At 42.9% G+C, this 23,776-nt stretch overlaps 1 protein-coding gene and 1 pseudogene across 1 annotated transcript; one reads left to right on the top strand and one right to left on the bottom strand.

The window, feature by feature from the left end:
- LOC102186506 lies at positions 7,755-8,437 on the top strand (annotated as a pseudogene).
- LOC102169981 (histone H3.3C-like) lies at positions 18,752-23,516 on the bottom strand. Its single transcript, XM_005690547.3, has 2 exons — positions 23,159-23,516; positions 18,752-19,006 (listed from the first exon to the last, which is right to left on the bottom strand). The coding sequence occupies exons 1-2, from the start codon at positions 23,459-23,461 to the stop codon at positions 18,899-18,901; spliced, it is 411 nt and encodes a 136-aa protein (XP_005690604.1). The 5' UTR covers positions 23,462-23,516; the 3' UTR covers positions 18,752-18,898.

Below are 23,776 nucleotides of genomic sequence, written 5' to 3'. Positions count from 1 at the left end.
CAGAGGTAAACATGGCTTACACCCGGAGAACTCCCTGCCAATCAGAGCATGACTCCTCTCTCCTCTCCACCAGTCAAGGGTTTGCAAGTGGCAGGCTCCCCCACCAATCAGAGCCAGGCCCTCATCTCCTCGTCTTTCCTCCAATCAGGGCTTCCACCCTCCCCCTTGCCCACCAATTCCCCTGCCAAGCAGAGCCAACCTTCCAACTCTTATCTACCAATCAAGACTGCAGACAGAAAGAAAGCATTTTTCATCAGAGCCCATGGGAATTAGCTTCGACCTGTAGACTGATGGTGACTCTGCATAAATGCTTTAAGTCCAGGTCTTTGTTGCTCTGTTCCTATGATTACAGGAAAGGAGAAGAGCAAAGAGAAGGGAGGGCAGGGCGAGGTAGGGTTTTTAGAATTTAATAGGATTGTTTTATCTTCTTTAAAGACCCCTATGTGTGTCTTGAAAACACAGTGCAGGGTGGTAGACTGAAACAGGTAGAGACCACCCCTCCCTGCTTTGCACATGCTCAGAAGGCCCAGGATTCTGTGGGCATGGTCCCACTTCTGCACCACATGCTCAGCTCTCTTTTTCCCCTTATTTCCTCCTTCTAGTCATTTGGGTTGATTCTGTTTGGGAGTGTTTGCTTTGGCTCCTCTCCTATTTCTGCAGGAACATTGTCTTTCACACTGGGCAGTAAGAGTCTGAATCATCACAGGAATAAACGAAAGCATATCACTTTCACACAAATGTTCCCAGGACTTCTGACACTGCAGACAAAGAAAATTTTTTCCTAATTCATGAAATGGAACTTATTGCCCTTTGCAATACAGATCTCTGATTAAAGAAATCAGTCTAGCACAGTCCCTAATGCACTGCCTAATAAAATTCTTGTGCAAGTGGAGTTTTATTTGGGAGGCATTTGGTGAGGATGAGGGAAGAACCAGGTACAGGTTACAAAATTTAAATTTTTTAAAATTTTATTCTCAGAAAACCAGTCTCACAGGTTCTTTGGATCTGGGCAGGCAGAGATTTAAAAAAAAATTAAGGTTTCAGTGGACAGTCATTAGGACTTCCCTAGTGGCTCAGCAGTAAAGAATCCACCTGCAATGCAGGAGCTGCAGGAGATGAGGGTTCGATTCCCTGGGTGGGGAAGATCCCTCGGAGGGCATGCAACCCAGTCCAGTATTCTTGCCTGGAAAATCCCCATGGACAGAGGAGACTGGTGGGCTTCAGTTCATAGGGTTGCAAAGAGTCAGACACGACCGAAGTGACTTGGCATGCATACACAGACAGTCATAAAAGCCAGAGTGCTATGTGCTTCCATACAAATGTCCTTTGTAAACCCAGGCTTCTGTGGTAAACACAGTGGTGTGCTTCCAGAGCCCGCCCAGACTTGTTGCTTCAGCTGCTGGGGTGCTTTGCTGAGATTACTTGGTGACCCAGCTCCAGTTCTAGTTGGGCTATAAAGAGTCCTAGAGATAGCTGCTCAGGGAAGCTCTATGAGTGAGTTTGTTTCATAAACTCCATGGCAGGCTCACATTGTTCATCCTCAGAGAAGAGATTCCACAGGCTAGGCCTTGACTGAGAGGCTACTCTTCCGCACACAGGTCTCTTCTGCATCAGGAATGCCCTCAGCTTCCATGAGCTGCCTCTCAAGGTCACAGCCCCACCCCAGGGGGCCACATCGAATGATGAGTCAAAGCCAGAGACCCTTGTGGGTTCTGCAAGGCTATGGTTGGGGCTGTACTCAGGGCCACGTCTCCCTCTGCCCACTCCTGCTTTGGCCCCCTCTCTTCCACAGGTGTTGATCTTGAGGATGCTCCTTTATAAACATCCCGCTCCCTAAACTCCACTTCAGAGTCTGCATCCCAAGGAACCCAGCCTGCAAAGAAATTGTGCCAGTTCTCCGCTCTGTGCTGGTTATAGCACACTTGCAGAGCTGCCTTCAGTATGGACAAAGATTTTGTTCCATCCGCAAAGCTCACTGTGAGTCAAAGCTGCCTGAAATGAAATAAGCATCTTGTGAAGGTGAGGAGATCTTCAAAGAGGACCTGTTCAAAGGAAAACACTGTTAGAAAGATGAGGGGGATGTGAAGTGGTGAAAGCAAGACTCGTAAGGGTGGATGGACTGGATGGCCTCCAGGTTTTTTCCCACATCAAGACCCTAAGATCTGTATTAGTTTGCTAGGGCTGCCATAACCAGGTACCAGAGACGGTGTGGCTTAAACAACAGAAATTTATTTCCTCACCATTCTGGAGGCTAGAAGTCCAAGATCAAAGTGTCAGCAAGTTTATTTCTCCTGAGGCCTCTCTCCTTAGGTTATCTGAAGACTGCTTTCTCCCTGTCTTCAGATAGTCTTCCTTCTGTCTGTTTTTTTAAATTTTTATTTATTTAGGCCACATGGCATGTGGGATCTTAGTTCCCTCACCAGGAATCAAACTTGTGCCGCCTACAGTGGAAAGTGAAAGTGAGAGTCATTCATTCGTGTCTGACTCTTTGCAACCCCATGGACTATACCTAAATTCAAGACCCAGCTTTTCTACATGCAGAGTACAAGACCTTGGCCACATAACATAACCACTATAACTCTACTTCTTCAAAGTGAAAGTGAAAGTCACTCAGTCATGTCTGACTCTTTGTGACCCCATGGACTATACAGTCCATGGAATTCTCCAGGCCAGAATACTGGAGTGGGTAGCCTTTCCCTTCTCCAGGGGATCTTCCCAACCCAGGGATCGAACCCAGGTCTCCCACATTGCAGGCAGATTCTGCAGTGGAAGTGAGTGTTAATCACAGGACTGCCAAGGATGTCCCTGGTTTTTTTCCCCCCACAATAGTAAAACATGTTAATAGTTTTCACAATCAATAGCCAGACCAAAAAAAAAAAAAAAAGATAATTACAATTGCAAGCCATAATGGGAACATGACTAACTTAACAATATAAAATGATTACATACAATTTGAGGGAGTCAAGCAGAGAGAGGTGGTAAGTGGAAGTGCATATGTGAACACTTTTTATTTACGTACTTTTAATTTTTGGCCACACCTTTTGGCGTGTGGGGTCTTAGTTCCCTGACCAGGGATTGAACCCACACCCCCTGTGTTGGAAGGCGGAATCTTGATCACTGGGTAAGTCCTTGTGTCTGTGTTTTCATCTCTTCTTCTTATAAAGACTTCAGTTATGATAGATTAGGGCCCACCCATATAACCTCATTTTACCTTTATTCTCTCTTTAAAGGCCCTATTTCCAAATAGTCACATTCTGAGGTACAGGGGTTAGGACTTCAATATAAGGATTTCAGAAGGCCACAGTTCAGTCCATAACAAAATCCCGAGATTTTACTGTATTCCAGATCGATAGTACACTTCAGCACACATCCAGCCCAGTGTTGTAAAAGCTCATATTCAGCAACAGAGCTAGCCAGGTTATGCTTGAAGGAGTAATTGTACAGCTACATAATTAAAGTTGCTAAACAAGAGCCAATCGTAGCCTTTTTAAAAATACATGGCTTCTCTTTATTATAAGTTTTTTTGAAAATTACAGGAAATGGTTCCTTCCCTTAGAGAAATAAAGGATGCTTGATAGCTGTGAGTCATGCCACAGTCTTAGCTTTTGAAAATGCTGTTGTTTTCTTATCTAGTAGCTATGAGTATCGTTATGTCCACACTACTTCATCCAGGAAATCTTAGCATTGGCCAGGCCAGCCAATGTATTTACACCACTGTATGCAGACAAACATAGACTCTACACCCAAGGAGGGACAAGGGGAGTTTCTGGACATAAGAGGATCACTGGATTTTCTGAGGATAGTAATCTGAGTATAAAAAGAAAAAGGCTACTATGATGGCTTTGTCTCTTGCATTCACTCCCTATTCATTTATTCATCCATTCAAACAATAATCATTGGGCTCTAACTACATGGTAGGCATTGTGATAATTGATTTGGGAAAAATAACTTTGTAAAAAAAGCAAAATCCTACCTCCAAAGAGGGAAGCTTTTGGTAAGACAAGCTGTACTGTGATGATGCTGATGCCATAAAGCCTGGGTTTTGTCATCACAAGGACTGGGCTCAAGGTCCAGCTCCACCTGGGTCAGCTGTGTGACCCTGGGCAAGTCACTCCACCTCTCTAAGCATCAATTTCTCATTCGTGTAATGAGCATAAGAATAACTCCTACATCAGCAGTTTCAATCTCCTGGTGGTAGGCTGGGAAGATTTTATCCCTCTTTTCCATAACTGCTCTCAGCATCCTCCAAAACCACCTTTAATCAGTATAAAATGTAAGTAAAAACAACATGTTTACTTGGCATTTTCTGCTTCCAGTTAGACCGCAGCCCTTAAGTCCCTCGTATATAGCTACCAGTTTGCCTCATATACTGTGAAAATTAAACGAGGCAATGCATGCAGTATGCTTTCTCATGTAAAAGCCCAGTAAACGTTAGCATTATTAAGGCATTTTGTAGTAAGTACTAGGAGTGTGTAGTGATTAGCTCATCCCAGTCCCTCCAGCCTCCAACCTTCATCTCAGGAACCCTCCTCTGTTGCCAGACAAACCTACACAAGGATGTTCAAGTATGTTACTTGTAAATAATAAAAGAATTCAGAGGGTAAAGGGTCACTTAATTTTTTTAAGAATGAGGACCATTTCTGTGGAAGATGTAAGATTTAATCTGGTCCCTGAAGCATGGCAAATCAATTGGAAAGAATGACATCAACAAAGATGTATAGATGGGGGAGAGTAAGGCACATTCCTGTAACATGTGAGTGACCGTGTCAGATTGAGCTTTGCTGGGTGGGGTGGGAATTTAGGCTAAGAGTAAAGACCAGAGCTAAAACTGAAAGTGTTTTTATAAGATAGGCTGAAGAGGTTGAGGTGGGTATTCGGTGGTTAGTGAGGAGCTACTGCCTAGTAACAAACCTTAAGCAGATAATTTAGATGATTAGAAATGCTTCAAGGAGACGACTCAGGTAAGAGCCTTTGGTAACCACTGAGCGTATGGGCTGAATTCGAGCAAGGAGAGGTTAGGCGAAGGGTACCAGTAGCAAAGAAATTAATGAGTTTGTCCAGAGAAGAGAAGACGAAGGCCTGAGCTAAAGCAGTGGCCGTGAGACTGGCAAGAAGGCTGCAGATGGAGAAACCCATCAGGAAGACGTTCTCCTATTGGGCTTGGTGGACAAGAGGTGGTAGACAGAGAGCAAGAGGGGAAGAGGAGTCAAGTGTGTCATGGTCCCTTTAGCCACACACAAAAGTAGAAGAAATAAGGAAGAGGATCTTAGAGAAAGAGGGAGACTTTGATATCAAGGTTGTCGACAGGAGTTGATGAAGTGGACAGACATCCAGAAGATATTCAGCAGACTTAGAAATTGTCCAGGTCTCAGGATTGAGTCTCTGGGTAGAGAGGTGAGCTGGGATCCATCCCTAGAGATGTCACCCCCAATTGGAGCAGAGAAGGAGACTATTGGTGGTAGAAGGAGACAGGTGTTTGTAGTCTGAGCAGGAAGACTGAAGGTGTAGGAAGAGCCAGAGCCTAAGGAGAGGACACAGGTTTATGATCCATCCATCCATCCAGCTGGATGTGGGGTGTATTAAAGTTTGCCCCCAAAGTCCAGAATCTCAAGCTCACTGAGAAAGGCTGCCAGTGAGGAGCCCCAGAGCAGAAGGTTTAACTTCAGGGCTCCAGGCTGCATGGCACGCAGAGCCTCAAGAGACTAAGAAAATAAATCAAAGGAACAAGAATAATCAAGTCTGAAAAAGACTTTTTTGTATTAGAAAAGCTCTGAGACCAGAAGTCACATTGCAAGAGATTAAAAAAATAAATAGTTGGTGAAAATGTGGAAAACCTGGAGACAGAGAACATTGCTTGATTCAGTTCAGTTCAGTCACTCAGTAGTGTCCGACTCTTTGCGACCCCATGAATTGCAGCACGCCAGGCCTCCCTGTCCATCACCAACTCCCGGAGTTCACTCAGACTCACGTGCATCAAGTCGGTGATGCCATCCAGCCATCTCATCCTCAGTCGTCCCCTTCTCCTCCTGCCCCCAATCCCTCCCAGCATCAGAGTCTTTTCCAATGAGTCAACTCTTCACATGAGGTGGCCAAAGTACTGGACTTTCAGCTTTAGCATCATTCCTTCCAAAGAAATCCCAGGGCTGATCTCCTTCAGAATAGACTGGCTGGATCTCCTTGCAGTCCAAGGGACTCTCAAGAGTCTTCTCCAACACCACAGTTCAAAAGCATTGATTCTTCGGTGCTCAGCCTTCTTCACAGTCCAACTCTCACATCCATACATGACCACAGGAAAAACCATAGCCTTGACTAGATGGACCTTAGTCGGCAAAGTACTGTCTCTGCTTTCGAATATGCTGTCTAGGTTGGTCATAACTTTTCTTCCAAGGGGTAAGAGTCTTTTAATTTCATGGCTGCAGTCACCATCTGCAGTGATTTTGGAGCCCCCCAAAATAAAGTCTGACACTGTTTCCACCGTTTCCCCATCTATTTCCCATGAAGTGATGGGACCGGATGCCATGATCTTCGTTTTCTGAATATTGAGCTTTAAGCCAACTTTTTCGCTCTCCTCTTTCACTTTCATCAAGAGGCTTTTTAGCTCCTCTTCACTTTCTGCCATAAGGGTGATGTCATCTGCATATCTGAGGTTATTGAGATTTCTCCCAGCAGTCTTGATTCCAGCTTGTGTTTCTTCCAGTCCAGCGTTTCTCATGATGTACTCTGCATAGAAGTTAAATAAGCAGGGTGACAATATACAGCCTTGACGCACTCCTTTTCCTATTTGGAACCAGTCTATTGTTCCATGTCCAGCTCTGTTTCTTCCTGACCTGCATACAGATTTCTCAAGAGGCAGGTCAGGTGGTCTGGTATTCCCATCTCTTTCAGAATTTTCCACAGTTTATTGTGATCCACACAGTCAAAGACTTTGGCATAGTCAATAAAGCAGAAATCGATGTTTTTCTGGAACTCTCTTGCTTTTTCCATGATCCAGCAGATGTTGGCAATTTGATCTCTGGTTCCTCTGCCTTTTCTGAAACCAGCTTGAACATCAGGGAGTTCATGGTTCACGTATTGCTGAAGCCTGGCTTGGAGAATTTTGAGCATTACTTTACTAGCGTGTGAGATGAGTGCAATTGTGCGGTAGTTTGAGCATTCTTTGGCATTGCCTTTCTTTGGGATTGGAATGCAAACTGACCTTTTGCAGTCCTGTGGCCACTGCTGAGTTTTCCAAATGTGCTGGCATATTGAGTGCAGCACTTTCACAGCATCATCTTTCAGGATTTGAAATAGCAACTATTTAAAAAATTATAGTTGGTTTATAATGTTGTGTTAATTACTGCTGTCTACCAGAGTGACTCAGTTATTCACACACATTTATATGTTATTTTCCATATTCTTTTACTGTATAGCACAGGGAAAGCAATTACTTTCTAAAACCGCAAAACCACATTGAGGGAGGGAATATCCACAGGGGTGCTCAGAAAAAGCAAATACAGAGTTGGGAGAATACACATTTATGCAAATATTTTGGCTCATAATTTGATAAAATAACAAATGCCTGAAAAATGTTGACATACAGCCATAGTTATATTTCTCTGAATTTATTCCCATAAATAATAAAGATGGCCACAGTTAAGCCAGCAGAAAACAGCAGACACTAGGAAGAGAGCCGGGTGGGCCCTCTGGCTTCCCCCGCACTGCCCCGCCGCCCCCTCGCCAGGTTGCCCTTGGCCCGTGCACCAGCCAACTCCGTTATGGCGTGCTGCAGCCCCTGCGTCATGATTAGTGATGAGGAGCCAGGTTATGACCTAGATCTATTTTGTGTACCTAACCATTACGCTGAGGATTTGGAAAAGGTATTTATTCCTCATGGACTCATTCTGGACAGGACGGAAAAGCTGGCCCGAGATGTGATGGAGGATATGGGAGGTGACCACATCGTGGCCCTCAGTGTGCTCAAGGCAGGCTAAACGTTCTTTACGGACCTGCTGGACTACATTAAAGCGCTGAACAGAAATAGTGATAGGTTCATTCCTATGACTGTAGATTTTATCAGACTAGATTTTTTAAGAGCTACTGTAATGACCAGTCAACAGGTGCTGTCAAAGCCACTGGTGGAGATAATCTCTCAACTTTAGCTGGAAAGAAGGTCTCGATTGTTGAAGATATAATTGACATGGGCAAAACAATGCAAATCTAGCTATCCTTGGTCCAGCAGCATAATCCAAAGATGGTTGAGGTTGCCAGCTTGCTGGTGAAAAGGACCCCTCGAAGCACTGGCTATAGACCAGACTTTGTTGGATTTGAAATTCCAGAAAAGTTTGTAATAGGGTATGCCCTTGACTATAATGAATACTTCAGGGATTTGAATCATGTTTGTATCATTAGTGAAACTAGAAAAGCAAAATACAAATCCGAAGCTGAGAGTTCAGGCTGAGTTTGGTAACATCTGGAGTCCCATGGAAATCATCAGTGAAATTACTAAATCTTCTAGTTCTGTGGCCAGCTGCTTAGCAGAGCTTATTGCATGTATTTTCTAAGAATTTTATCTGTTTTATATTTTAGAAATGTCTGTTGCTGCATTCCTGAACTCTTTTATTTGCACTGTGAGCTTATAGACTGTCAGTTCCCTTTGAGGTGGATTGTTGTTGGACTCATGAATGAAAAATCTCTTAAACAACACCACTATTGAATAAAAATATTGAAGTTGTATCTGTGAGAAGCATTTAAAGAGGAGGATATGTTCATATTTAATTGATATTTTAATTTTTATATACTGATAAAGAATAGAAGTGATTGAATATTATTATACCATTGTGTGTTTAGAAAAGTAAGAACCAGTGTTTTATATCAGTGACAGTATTTAGAGGTGTTATTATATTGGATAAACTGTATGTCCTGGAATTATCTTTGTAGGTTTCAGTTCAGTTCAGTTGAGTTGCTCAGTCGTGTCCAATTCTTTGCGACCCCATGAATTGCAGCACGCCAGGCCTCCCTGTCCATCACCAACTCCCGGAGTTCACTCAGACTCACATCCATCGAGTCAGTGATGCCATCCAGCCATCGCATCCTCAGTCGTCCCCTTCTCCTCCTGCCCCCAATCCCTCCCAGCATCAAAGTCTTTTCCAATGAGTCAGCTCTTTGCATGAGGTGGTCAAAGTACTGGAGCTTCAGCTTTAGCATTATTCCTTCCAAAGAAATCCCAGGGCTGATCTCCTTCAGAATGGACTGGCTGGATCTCCTTGCAGTCCAAGGGACTCTCAAGAGTCTTCTCCAACACCACAGTTCAAAAGCATCGATTCTTCAGTGCTCAGCCTTCTTCACAGTCCAACTCTCACATCCATACATGACCACAGGAAAAACCATAGCCTTGACTAGATGGACCTTAGTCGGCAAAGTACTGTCTCTGCTTTTGAATATACTATCTAGGTTAGTCATAACTTTTCTTCCAAGGAGTAAGGGTCTTTTAATTTCATGGCTGCAGTCACCATCTGCAGTGATTTTGGAGCCCCCCAAAATAAAGTCTGACACTGTTTCCACTGTTTCCCCATCTATTTCCCATGAAGTGATGGGACCAGATGCCATGATCTTCTTTTTCTGAATGTTGAGATTTAAGCCAACTTTCTTGCTCTCCTCTTTCACTTTCATCAAGAAGCTTTTTAGCTCCTCTTCACTTTCTGCCATAAGGGTGGTGTCATCTGCATATCTGAGGTTATTGAGATTTCTCCTGGCAATCTTGATTCCAGCTTGTGTTTCTTCCAGTCCAGCGTTTCTCATGATGTACTCTGCATAGAAGTTAAATAAGCAGGGTGACAATATACAGCCTTGACGCACTCCTTTTCCTATTTGGAACCAGTCTATTGTTCCATGTCCAGCTCTAACTGTTTCTTCCTGACCTGCATACAGATTTCTCAAGAGGCAGGTCAGGTGGTCTGGTATTCCCATCTCTTTCAGAATTTTCCACAGTTTATTGTGATCCACACAGTCAAAGACTTTGGCATAGTCACTAAAGCAGAAATCGATGTTTTTCTGGAACTCTCTTGCTTTTTCCATGATCCAGCAGATGTTGGCAATTTGATCTCTGGTTCCTCTGCCTTTTCTGAAACCAGCTTGAACATCAGGGAGTTCATGGTTCACGTATTGCTGAAGCCTGGCTTGGAGAATTTTGAGCATTACTTTACTAGCGTGTGAGATGAATGCAATTGTGCGGTATTTTGAGCATTCTTTGGCATTGCCTTTCTTTGGGATTGGAATGAAAACTGACCTTTTGCAGTCCTGTGGCCACTGCTGAGTTTTCCAAATGTGCTGGCATATTGAGTGCAGCACTTTCACAGCATCATCTTTCAGGATTGGAAACAGCTCCACTGCAATTCCATCACCTCCACTAGCTTTGTTCGTAGTGATGCTTTCTCAGGCCCACTTGACTTCACATTCCAGGATGCCTGGCTCTAGGTGAGTGATCACAGCTTCGTGATTATCTGGGTCATGAAGATCTTTTTGATATAGTTCTGTGTATTCTTGCCACCTCTTCTTAATATCTTCTGCTTCTGTTAGGTCCATACCATTTCTGTCCTTTATCAAGCCCATCTTTGCATGAAATTTTCCCTTGGTATCTCTAATTTTCTTGAAGAGATCTCTAGTCTTTCCCATTCTGTTCTTTTCCTCTATTTCTTTGCATTGATGGCTGAAGAAGGCTTTCTTATCTCTTCTTGCTATTCTTTGGAACTCTGCATTCAGATGCTTATATATTTCCTTTTCTCCTTTGCTTTTCACTTCTCTTCTTTTCACAGCTATTTGTAAGGCCTCCTCAGATAGCCATTTTGCTTTTTTGCATTTCTTTTCCATGGGGATGGTCTTGATCCCTCTCTCCTGTACAATGTCACAAACCTCATTCCATAGTTCATCAGGCACTCTATCTATCAGATCTAGGCCCTTAAATCTATTTCTCACTTCCACTGTATAATCATAAGGGACTTGATTTCAGTCATACCTGAATGGTCTAGTGGTTTTCCCTACTTTCTTCAATTTGAGTCTGAATTTGGTAATAAGGAATTCATGATCTGAGCCACAGTTTTCTCCTGGTCTCGTTTTTGTTGACTGTATAAGAGCTTCTCCATCTTTGGCTGCAAAGAATATAATCAATCTGATTTCGGTGTTGACCATCTGGTGATGTCCATGTGTAGAGTCTTCTCTTGTGTTGTTGGAAGAGGGTGTTTGCTATGACCAGTGCATTTTCTTGGCAAAACTCTATTAGTCTTTGCCTTGCTTCATTCCGCATTCCAAGGCCAAATTTGCCTGTTACTCCAGGTGTTTCTTGCCTTCCTACTTTTGCATTCCAGTCCCCTATAATGAAAAGGACATCTTTTTTGGGTGTTAGTTCTAAAAGGTCTTGTAGTTCTTCATAAAACCATTCAACTTCAGCTTCTTCAGCGTTACTGGTTGGGGCATAGACTTGGATAATTGTGATATTGAATGGTTTGCCTTGGAGATGAACAGAGATCATTCTGTTGTTTTTGAGACTGCATCCAAGTACTGCATTTCAGACTTTTGTTGACCATGATGGCTACTCCATTTCTTCTGAGGGATTCCTGCCCGCAGTAGTAGATATAATGGTCATCTGAGTTAAATTCACCCATTCCAGGCCATTTTAGTTCGCTGATTCCTAGAATGTCAGCGTTCACCCTTGCCATCTCTTGTTTGACCACTTCCAATTTGCCTTGATTCATGGACCTGACATTCCAGGTTCCTATGCAATATTGCTCTTTACAGCATCGGATCTTGCTTCTATCACCAGTCACATCCACAACTGGGTATTGTTTTTGCTTTGGCTCCATCCCTTCATTCTTTCTGGAGTTATTTCTCCACTGATCTCCAGTAGCATATTGGGCACCTAATGACCTAGGGAGTTCCTCTTTCGGTATGCTATCATTTTGCCTTTTCATACTGTTCATGGGGTTCACAAGGCAAGAATACTGAAGTGGCTTGCCATTCCCTTCTCCAGTGGACCACATTTTGTCAGGTTTCAGTAGTAATAACTATTCTCCTGTTTGTTCAGATTATTTCCAGTGAATCTTTGTCAAATGTTCCTTTTAAATACAGATCAATAAATGTAAAAAAACCTACCACTTTTTGATGGGCTTCCCTGGTGGCTCAGACAGTGAAGAATCTGCCTGCAGTGCAAGAGATGTGGGCTTGATCCCTGGGTCAGGAAGATTCCCTGGAGTAGGAAATGGCAACCCACTCTAGTATTCTTGCCTGGAGAATCCCATGGACGGAGGAACCTGGCAGGCTATAGTCCAGGAGGTCGCAAAGAGTTTAACATGACTAAATGAGTAACACTTTCACCTCTTTTGAACTCTTCAGTAGAAAAATTCTTAAAATAATAACTATATCTTTAAAAGAAAAAAGATAGAAACATTAAATATCTAATAAAAATTGGTTAAATACAGACATTTTGAGATAGCAATCATAAAATATATATTTTAACAATATCATATGACAAAATGTCCAAGATACATCAAATGGGAAATTATTTTATAACATAGTGAATGCAAGAGGCCACCAAGTTTAATTTGTACACACACAGGAATTTAGGCATCAACAGGACTGTTCATTTAAAAGTGGTTGTCTTGTGGTTGTGGAATAATAGGTAATATTTTTCCTTCCGATACCTTTTTGTATTTTCCAAATTTCTCTAATATACAGATAATGCTTTTCAAACAGAAAAAAGTAAGTTTGAAATTAAAAAGAAAGAGGAGGTAACTGGAAGGAACAGCAAGGTCAAGAGAAATGTGCAGATAAGAGAAGGTGTATGGGGAGGAGGGATGAGGATGAGGGAGAGGAATGATTGATGGCTTGTGCTCCCCAGAAGAGGAAGGAGAGAGAGACCAAGGGCTCTGGGTCAGGCACCGACTTCTGCAGAGAAGAGCGGTGAGAGTGAGGGGACAGAGAAGAAAGGCTAGAAGGTGCCGGAGGTCATTCTGAGTGACCTAGTTCTTCTCCATCAAGTCAGTGGCTGAACAGGTGACCAGGAGGGGAAGGAAGTAGGTGAAATATGGGAGTCTTCCAGATATGGCTCAGCAATTGACCAAGAGTCCCCCGAACCCTCAGGAAAGCAAGTAGACCCAGTTATGCAAATGTATGACCTGAGTCACCCCTTCCCCCAGAAAGATCACCTCCCCAGTGAGTGTCTGTGGGTAGCCCTGGGAATTCATTAATCAGCATTTTAAATTGGACAATTTCTGTCTACACCAGTTAGAGTAGCTCAGCTTTTCACTGAAGTTGGGGTCCCAGAGGGCCGAGATGTTACCCCAGAGGGTCCTCCTCCAGGGCCATCTGCGTCTGGGATATGTGTAATGAGACTCTCTATCCACTAGAGGACAGAGTTAACTTGAAGCACAGGTATGGCTGAGGAATAGGATGGTCTACAATTTATGGAACAAACTAGGATACTTTGGAGCTGTTCTACTTACTCCAGGACAGTAGATGCAAACAGGCGTTGTCCCAGGCAAACTGGGACATGTGGTCACCTTACTAATGAATCGAAGGGCCTAGAAGAAAGAAAATGATTGTTTTGAGGGAGGTAGAAATCTGAGGGCTGCTCATTTGCGCAGGAGTGACCCCTGGGGGCCTTCCAAATAGCTTACAGTTACCCAAGGGCCTGAAATCACAGGGAGGATGTTGTCTGTAAATACAAACGTGTGAATAGTTTCTCACAGAGGAATACACAGCTCTTTGTGTTTACCATCTCATCTTTCCTCTTGTTGTCCGTGGCAATAGGAGTGTTGCAGATAGGATAATTATAAGGCTTTTCAGGCTGTGCAGACATAAGCCCTGGAGTGCTTGTGGGGAACAGTGTATGCCAACAAAGGTGTCCCAGTCTCCAGACAATGGCTTGGAAATATTAATAGTTTACATAAACATACCTGCCCATCCAGGGCAAGGATGGGTATGCTCTGAGGCTGGGCCAGGGTTGGGAGCTCTGCCTGCTGCGTTCTCTCAGTGCAACGACAAGCTCCACTGGTCCTGGAGCATGTGAGTTCCAGGCTTCCCACTGCACCTGAGATTGACCCTTCTTGGCTATTGTTTAAAACGCTGCAATGAACAGGTAATGACAGTTCCCTGGATCACCAGGGAAGTCCCATGGCTTCCTCTTTATTATCATCTTCCTCCACATGTTTCAAGAAGCATCCTAGGATTTTAGAGTGCTTAATATGCTCAATCACACATCAATTCTCTTGGCCAGAATCTTGCCCTTGTTTGTTTATTACAATGCCAATAGCATTCCGGGTAACACTGTAAACCTCCAGATTTGCTGTGGTGACATTTGTGGGGCATTCCTTTTTGAACAATGCCCATTCCCTTGATGTCCGCAATATCAGCTTTCTTGTAGACTCACATGTATGTGGCCAAAGGAGCAATTCCATGTTTTCTGAAGGCCTAGGGTGTCCCAGGTGCCTCAGTGGTAAAGAATTCGCCTGCCAGTGCAGGAGATGTGGGTTCCGTCTCTGGATCGGGAAGATTCTCCTGGAGAAGATGACAACCCACTCCAGTATTCTTGCTGGGAAATCCCGTGGACAGAGGAGCCTGGTGGGCTACAGTCCATGAGGTCACAAAGAGACACGGCTGAGCAGCTGAGCACAAACAACACACAGCAGGTGCTTCCCCTCCTTCCCTTTGTTTTGGTCATTTTGGTGAATCACTGGAAGATGGTGGTTCCAGCTGAAAGGCCAGAACTGTGTGCTTTCCTCTAAGTGAGGGTTCGGGGTCTTTCCCCACCCCCAATCAAAATTGGGTTATTTCTCAGGCACTTGCCAGGCTTTACAAGGCAGGAGTAGCAATGGTGACAATATCTTGACAAAGTGGTGAGGTGAGAAGTGAAGTGAAGCATTAGCCGCTCCCTCGTGTCCCAACTCTCCGTGACCCCATGGACTGGAGCCCACCAGGCTCTTCTATCTGTGGAATTCTTCAGGCGAGAATACTGGAGTGGGCAGTCATTTCCTTCCCCAGGGGGAATCTTCCTGACCCAGAGTTCAAACCCAGGTCTCCTGCAATTCAGACAGATTCCTTACTATCTGAGGCAACAGGGAAGCCCCAAAACTCATGAGCAAAATTTGAAACCTATAAATTCTCCCCTTGGCTTTTAATTCTTTAGTACCTAAACAATTTTCTAAGTGTCTGATTCCCTATATTTGATACCTTTGACTTGAAAACCTGTAAATATGTCTTTTTCTACAGTAAGTACTGATTGATTCAGGTGGCCAATTGGCCAGTAACTCAGACAGTCTTTCAGTAAAGATCAACATTTTTGAAATTTGGAATATGGGATTGTATTTCTAAAATCTATACCACTTACATGCATATATGACTGAATTACATATGAAAATACAACATATATTTATCTGAATATTTAATGTTACCAATTATATTTGTTCCATGGGGAAAATTTAGGTTCTAGAAAATATTTATTGTTGTTGCTCTATTGCTAAGTTGTATCCAACTCTTTGCGACCCCACGGGCTGCAGCACACCAGGCTTCCCTGTCTTTCACTACCCACTAGAGTTTGCTTAAATTCATGTCCTTTGATGCTATCCAACCATCTCATCCTCTGCTGCTCTCATTTCCTCTTGCCTTAAACATCTCTAGAAAATATATATTACCATAATCCTTAAAATATCAAATGAGGATTTTTTTTCTGTAGTTTACATCTGTGAGCATTGATCTCAAGGGAACAGTCAGCTATGCATCTGCCAATTTGAGCTTTTTAATTGGCTAATTACTGATTCACTCATATTAGACAAATAAAATAAAGTAGAAGTTTCATTAGACAGTAATATAAAAAAATAATCATGCAAAACCATTGAATTAAAAATTAAAACAGGTCTATAGTTAATAAGTAAGTGCATAGATACATGGATCTTTGTATAAGCTTCAACAGTACATGAACTGAGAACTTCCAGATGTTCAAGCTGGATTTAGAAAAGGCAGGGGAACAAGAGATCAAATTGCCAACATCTGTTAGATCATAGAAAAAGCAAGAGAATTCCAGAAAAACATCTACTTCTTCTTCATTGACTACGCTAAAGCCTTTAATTGTGTGGATCACAACAAATTATGGACAATTCTTAAAGAGATGGGAATAGCAGAGCACCTGACCTGCCTCCTGAGAAATCATTATGGAGGTCAAGAAGCAACAGTTAGAACCGAACATGGAACAATGGACTGGTTCCAAATTGGGAAAGGAGTATGTCAAGGCTGTATATTGTCACTCTCCTTATTTAACTTCTATGCAGAGTACATCATGCAAAATGCTGGGTTGGATGAAGCACAAGCTGGAATCAAGATTGCCAGGAAAGTGAAAATGAAAGTTGCTCAGTTGTATTCGACTCTTTGCAATCCCATGGAATATACAGTCTATGGCATTCTCCAGACCAGGATACTGGAGTGGGTAGCTATTCCCTTCTCCAGGGGATCTTCCCAACCCAGGGACTGGAGCCAGGTCTCCCAAATTGCAGGCAGATTCTTTATTAGCTGAGCCACAAAGGAAGCCCAAGAATACTTGAGTGGATAGCTTATCCCTTCTCCAGTGAATGTTCCTGACCCAGGAATCAAACTGCATTGCAGGCGGATTCTTCACCAACTGAACTATCAGGACTGCTGGGAGAAATATCAATAACCTCAGATATGCAGATGACACCACCCTTATGGCAGAAAGTGAAGAGGAACTAAAGAGCCTCTTGATGAAAGTGAAAAAGGAGAGTGAAAAAGCTGGCTTAAAACTCAACATTCAGAAAATGAAGATCATGGCATCTGGTCCCATCACTTCATGGCAAATAGATGGGGGAACAGTGTAAACACTGACAGACTTTATTTTCTTGGGCTCCAGGATCACTGCAGATGATGACTGCAGCCACGAATTTAAAAGACGCTTGGTTCTTGAAAGAAAAGTTATGACAAACCTAGACACAGTATTAAAAAGCAGAGATACTACTTTGCCAGCAAAGGTCTGTCTAGTCAAAGCTTTGGTTTTTCCAGTGGTCATGTATGGATGTCAGAGTTGGACCATAAAGAAAGCTGAGCGCTGAAGAATCGATGCTTTTGAACTGTGGTGTTGGAGAAGACTCTTGAGAGTCCCTTGGACTTCAAGGAGATCCAACCAGTCCATTCTAAAGGAAATCAGTCTTGACTATTCACTGGAAGGACTGATGCTGAAGTGAAGCACCAATCCTTTGGCCACTGGATGGGAAGAACTGACTCAGTGGAAAAGACCCTGATGCTGGTAAAAAAAAGAAATGAAGGCAGGAGGAGAAGGGGATGACAGAGGATGAAATGGTTGGATGGTATCACTGACTTGATGGATATGAGTATGAGCAAGCTCCGGGAGTTGGTGATGGACAGGGAAGCCTGGCGTGCTGTGAGTCCATAGAGTCACAAAGAGCTGGACACGACCGAGCGACTGAACTGAACTGATATCCTAAATACTTTCTGAGCATCTCCATGTGGCTCTCTGAGAAACTTCTCAAACTTAACATGCCTAAAATCTTACTTCTGATCTCTTTCTCTCCACTTCAACCAAAAATCAGCTACGACCTTCTCTTACCTATCTTTTTAGCTGTTTAGGATAAAACAAACTTGGTCTCATGCTGAGGTAGGAGGTAGCTGGGCCCCTGGATTGAATAACTGGAGTTTGTCAAGTAGAGTGAACTTGGAGTTTTGTTTCCTCTGATACCTCAAGGACAAAGTTAATGGCAGGAGCTGAGCTCTGCTGGAGCAAAGAGATGAGGTGACCACATCTATCATTCCTGAGGTTAAGGAGATGTCCAAGACTGCACGTGTGCTTCCTCTGTTTAGACACCTTTCTCAGAACTATTCGTATGGCTAGTAACCTCACCTATGCTGTGCTATGCTTAGTTGCTCAGTCATGTCTGACTCTTTGTGACCCCATGGACTATATAGCCTGCCAGGCTCCTCTGTCCTTGGGGATTCTCCAGGTAAAAACACTAGAGTGGGTTGCCATGCCCTCCCCCAGGGGATCTTCCCAACCCAGGGATCAAACCAAGGTCTCCCACATTGCAGGCAGATTCTTTACTATCTGAGCCACCAGGGAAGCCAAAGAATACTGGAATGGGTAGCCTCTCTCTTCTCCAGGGCATCTTCCCCACCCAGGAATCGAACCAGGATTTCCTCCATTGCAGGCGGATTCTTTACCAGCTGAGCTACCAGGGAAGCCCCAGTAACCTCACCTACTTTATGTCTATTTTTTAAGTTCTGTATTCAGTTAGTTTTGGCTGTGCTGGGTCTTTGTTGCTGTGAGGGCTCTTTTCCAGCTGTGGTAGGTGGGGGCTACTCTCTAGCTGTGGTGCACGGGCTGCTCTCTGGGGTGGCTTCTCTTGTGGAGCACACACTCTGGAGCACAGGCTCAGCAGTTGTGGCACACGAGCTTAGCTGCTCTGTGGCATGTGAGGCCTTCCTGGATCAGGGATCAAACCCATGCCTCCTGCATTGGCAGGCGGATTCCTTACCACTGAGCCACCAGGAAAGTCTACGTCTATTTTTAAATGTAAAGTTTTTACTGATTCAACCCAGACTTTACTTTTTAATGTTTCAATTTTCTAATAATAGCAAATTCAATTTCCTGCTTTATTCTTCCCTGTCACACTTATTCCTCACTAATGTCATCTGCTTTCATTATTTATTAACCATCTGCTTCCTCTCCACTCCCATTAGAACATAAATACCACAGAGACAGGGATTCCTGTTTATTTTTTACTTTTCTGTTTGTGTTTTGAGACAGTACTTGTTTCACAGTAAACTCAGGGATGTGAATGAGCACTTCCATCATAGGCTCAGGGCTACTCCAGCAGTGTCCCAGAGCTCTTCTCAGGCCCCCGTTCTCATCTTACATGGGTTGTGGCTGTCTCCTTTTTCCTACAAGCCATGGGAAGCTCTTATTCTGGGAGTACATTCTTGCCAGATTACTGTGCTGCTTGGACTCAAGGAATACAACCTGTTGAGTGGAAAGAAAATTAAAAAAATAATCAAGAAAGAAACTTCATCTAAGCCAGGACTCACTTAAGAAATCTTACAGAATGTTACAGGATGAGGCTGCTTTCATAGTGCCCACTAGCCACAAGCGCTTCCTAGATGGCACACTGCTAAAGAATCCACCTGCCAATGCAGAAAATGCAAGAGACACAGGTTCAATCCCTGGGTGCAGGAAGATCCCCTGGAGTAGGAAATGGCAACCCGCTCCAGTATTATTGCCTGAAAAATTCCCTGGATGGAGGAGCCTGCTGGGCTACGGTTCATGGGGGTGCAAAGAGATGGACTTGAATAAGCACACACGCACACAAGCACAAGCACATACTGAATCACAAGCCTAAGAAAGAGCCTGAAGAAAGTAACGCAAAAGAAGAGCAGAGTCCAATCTGAAGACACCTTTACACTTTGCAAGGTCTTGACCTTTTCTCATTTCAGTAGCTCAATATCACTAAAATGACAATCCTTCTAGGCAGCTGCACAGCTTCTCTATCCTTAAAGTAAAACACAATGAAATAAAATCATACAAAGCCACCTCAAATTTTTAACATAGGAAATGAACTATTTGACCATGCAAAAAGCCAAAACCAGGTCATCCCTCAGAAAAATGTTTGTATTTTGTAATATCAATCAGCAAATACAAAAGAGTGAACAAAGACAGCATTATCATTTTATAATAGTAACCTAATTATTCATGGCATAACTTGCTTAAAAATTATCTATTAGAAGACAAATAACTTTTGTTCTACATTTTAAATTTCATTTTATTTTATATTTGGGTAAACTATTTTTTATCATAGCTTCAAATTTTACACAGAAATAAAATTTAAAAATCAGTATTTACAAAAATGTGTTATAGCCGGTTCAGTATCATGTCAATATCTAATTATTGATGAGATAATCTTATGTTGTCAATTAATGCCTGATGCTGCTGCTAAGTCGCTTCAGTCGTGTCCAGCTCTATGCGATCCCATAGATGGAAGCCAACCAGGCTCCCCAGTCCCTGGGATTCTCCAGGCAAGAGTACTGGAGTGGGGTGCCATTGCCTTCTCCAGTGCATGAAAGTGAAAAGTGAAAGTGAAGTCGCTCAGTCGTGCCCGACTCTTAGCGACGCCAGGGACTGCAGCCTATCAGGCTCCGCTGCCCACGGGATTTTCCAGGCAAGAGTACTGGAGTGGGGTGCCATTGCCTTCTCTGAGTTAATGCCTACATTTGAATAAATAATTACATCTATAAATAGGACTTCCCTGGTGGTGCAGTGAATAAGAATTCACTTGCCAATGCATGGGACATGGGTTCAATCCTAATCCAGGGAGATTCCACATGCCTCAGAGCAACTAAGCCCCTGAACCACAACTACTGAGCCTGCACCATCTAGAGCCTGTGCTTCAAAACGAGAAGCCATCACAATTAGAAGCCTGCACACTGCAACGAAGAGTAGCCCCTGCTCGCTGAAACTAGAGAAAGCCCATGCAAAGCAATGAAGACCCCAAAATAAATAAATTAATTAAATACATACATAAAATGTTAGTGATTGTGTGGCTGTACTTGTAACAACAACCAAAACGATGTAAATAATAGTAAAAATTTCTTAATACATCTACTATGTTAAGGAAGTATTGAGCCAAATGACTAAAAAAAAAACATATTAGTTCCAGCTATAAATGTGTATTAACAATTATATTAACTATGTTGAGGAACATTAGTATGTTTTCAGAATTGGAACTAAAAAGTCTTTTTCCTTAATTTTTCTTATGATAAAATCATAGTAGTTTTTACGCAAAACAAAACATTAATTTATGGTATACTTTTAAAAAAATATGTTTATCTACATAAAATTAAATTAAAAACCCAGCAAGTACTGTGAAAGAATTAGATATAAGAGGCTGTTGGTCCACTTATAGATGGTTTATTTATTTTTAATGTTACCTTCTGTATGGTTTTATACATATCACAATATTTAAGCATGTTTTGGGTATAAATAAGTAAAAGTAAAGGTCATATGAAATTTCATGTTTTCATTAAGGATAGCTATTTGCATAAATGCACCTGCATTTTCCCATTCAGTGTTTTACATGATCAAAGGAACAACAATTCAAAACACCTACAACCCCTTGTAAAAAATTAAAATTGATTGGGATTTCACTAGGAGTTTGTACCAACTTATGTTCAAACTATGTGCCTATATTATATGACCCAGAGAGAACAGTTAAATAGAAATTCTTGCAAAGTAATCACCAGTGGTACAACTGTATTTTAAAAATTAAATGTAAATGTATTAAAGGAACTAAAATATGGATTATATTGGGTGTGTACTAATTATCAAGTATAAAAGATGGATTGGGGTATTTTTTTTTGGTAAATAAGTTCATTTGTAAAATTAGTCAACATACATAATTGACATAAAAACTTCAGTAGAAGGATAAATTTTAAAATCACTCGGAAAGACATCTCTATGAAATGATTTTCGCTGGACCTTATGCCAGATGACACCATTTTACTGGTGAGTGAGCATGCTAAGTCACTTCAGTGGTGTCTGTCTGACTCTTTTATGACCCTCTGCGAGGCTACATGGGATTCTCCAGGCAACAATACTGGAGTGGGTTGCTATTTCCTCCTCCAGGGGATCTTCCCAACCCAGCGATCGAACCCGTGTCTTCTTTGGCTCCTGTACTGGCAGGCACATTCTTTCCCGCTAGTGCCTCCTGGGAAGCCCTATTTTAACCGACAGAGGTTCCGTAGACTGAAGCCACGTGTGCCTCCCCCACAGCAAGTTTACTCAAAGGATTATTATAATACAAACTCCACAAGGAAAATAACTTCAGCATTGTTCCCTCTTGATAGAGAAAAACTCAACCTCGTTATGAGACCAACCACAACACAAAGACAAACTGCACTAACTATAAGTAACAGATGATGTTGGTGTGAATAGCTTGTATTATATTCTAGGGCCCTTATAAATCAATCCCCCCATCAGTGTTTGCATTATCACCTAGAGGGTTAGTTAACATGTGGTACAACGAGGACTGGTAGAAGGTATAATGTGCAAAGCACTTGAACTATGTATGAAAACAGGCGCAGTCTAGTTAGGAGAAAAACAATTGTACTCTGAATCCCGCACATCTTAATGACAAGACTCCCCACCATGTGTCAATGTGAAACACTTAATTTTAAAATGTTGACTCTACGATTTACAAAATAGCTGTTTTTAATGCACATAGTGTATTCTATAGCTGTGAGGTTTACTTTTTTTTTTTTTTTTTTAAGGAAACTGCAAGTTACACTGTGGTTAAGACTTGTATCTTCATCCCTTGAAAAAGCCCACATTCTATCACAGTGATGTATGGTCAGACTTAACAGCCCCAACTGTTAAAAACACCTGGATCAAGTCATAACCACTTTTACTGCAAAAGGACCCAGTATAGGTTTATCAATTCTGGTACTATAGTAATTACCCAACAAGCCGTTGCTGCTGCTAAGTCGCTTCAGTCATGTCCGACTCTGTGCGACCCCATAGACGGCAGCCCACCAGGCTCCCCCGTTCCTGGGATTCTCCAGGCAAGAACGCTGGAGTGGGTTGCCATTTCCTTCTCCAATGCATGAAAGTGAAAAGTGAAAGTGAAGTCGCTCAGTCGTGCCCGACTCTTAGCGACCCCGTGGACTGCAGCCTACCAGGCTCCTCCATCCATGGGATTTTCCAGGCAAGAGTACTGGAGTGGGTTGCCCGTTGCCTTCTCCAAAACCTACAGAAAACATGCATCATGAGAAGCAAGAAATATCACTCTTCCCTTTTGCATATTAACAACTTGCCTTTTCTGAGTAACAGTGCTCATATTAACTGAGGTCTGTGAACGGCCACTTTTCCCATTCATCCTGAGTGAAAGATGGAACGACTTAAGCACAAACGCAACATATTATAAACAATTTCCTACCAAAAAATGTCACAAACTAAGCCAAAGTATTTTACAGAATTCACTACAAGACACCACAAAAACTGTCTTCACTGAAAGCTCCCCTCCTGCCCCCTCCCCACTCCAGCGAGCCAACTGGGCGTCTTTGGGGCGTGATGGTGAAACTGCGCATGGATGGCGCACAGATTACTATCTTCAGACAAACCCACCAGGTACGCTTCGCTAGCCTCCTGCAGCGTACGGATGGCTGCACTCTGGAACTTCAAGTCGGTTTTGAAATCCTGGGCGATCTCCCTCACCAGTCTCTGGAAAGGCAGCTTCCGAATCAGAAGATGGGTGGACTTCTGGTAAGGACGGACTTCTCGGAGGGCAACGGTCCCGGGCCTGTAGCGATGAGGTCTTGTCATCCCGCTGGTAGAGGGGGCGCTTTTCCCGGCCGCTTCACTGACCAGCTGTTTGCGGGGCACTTTCCCACCCGTGGACTTATAAACTGTCCTCTTGGTCCGGGCCATTTTCTTTGAGACCGCTGCCCAAGTCTTAGGCCACTTCTTCGAATGCGGCGCAGCGTCTGCTGCCCAACGGAGAGCCGAGCGAGGAGCGGAACCCCCTCCAACGAACGACCAAACTGCTTCACCGGGGTGTTCTTCCTAAGTAAATACTCTAGCCTTACTTACCCTGATGGACTGGCAGTTTTTTAAAGATCAGACAAAACAAAAATCTTGAAGAGTATGAAATACTTTAGAAAGACTATGTATTCATAAATAGTGGATTGGGCTTAAAATATCATTGTCTTAAAATACAGTTATTTTATTGACAATAAAATTTTC

The sequence above is a fragment of the Capra hircus genome, chromosome 16 (assembly GCF_001704415.2).
Source record: "Capra hircus breed San Clemente chromosome 16, ASM170441v1, whole genome shotgun sequence".
Lineage (NCBI taxonomy): Eukaryota > Metazoa > Chordata > Mammalia > Artiodactyla > Bovidae > Capra > Capra hircus.
The sequence above is the reverse complement of the archived record's forward strand: the minus strand, read 5'-3'. Positions and strand labels throughout refer to the sequence as shown.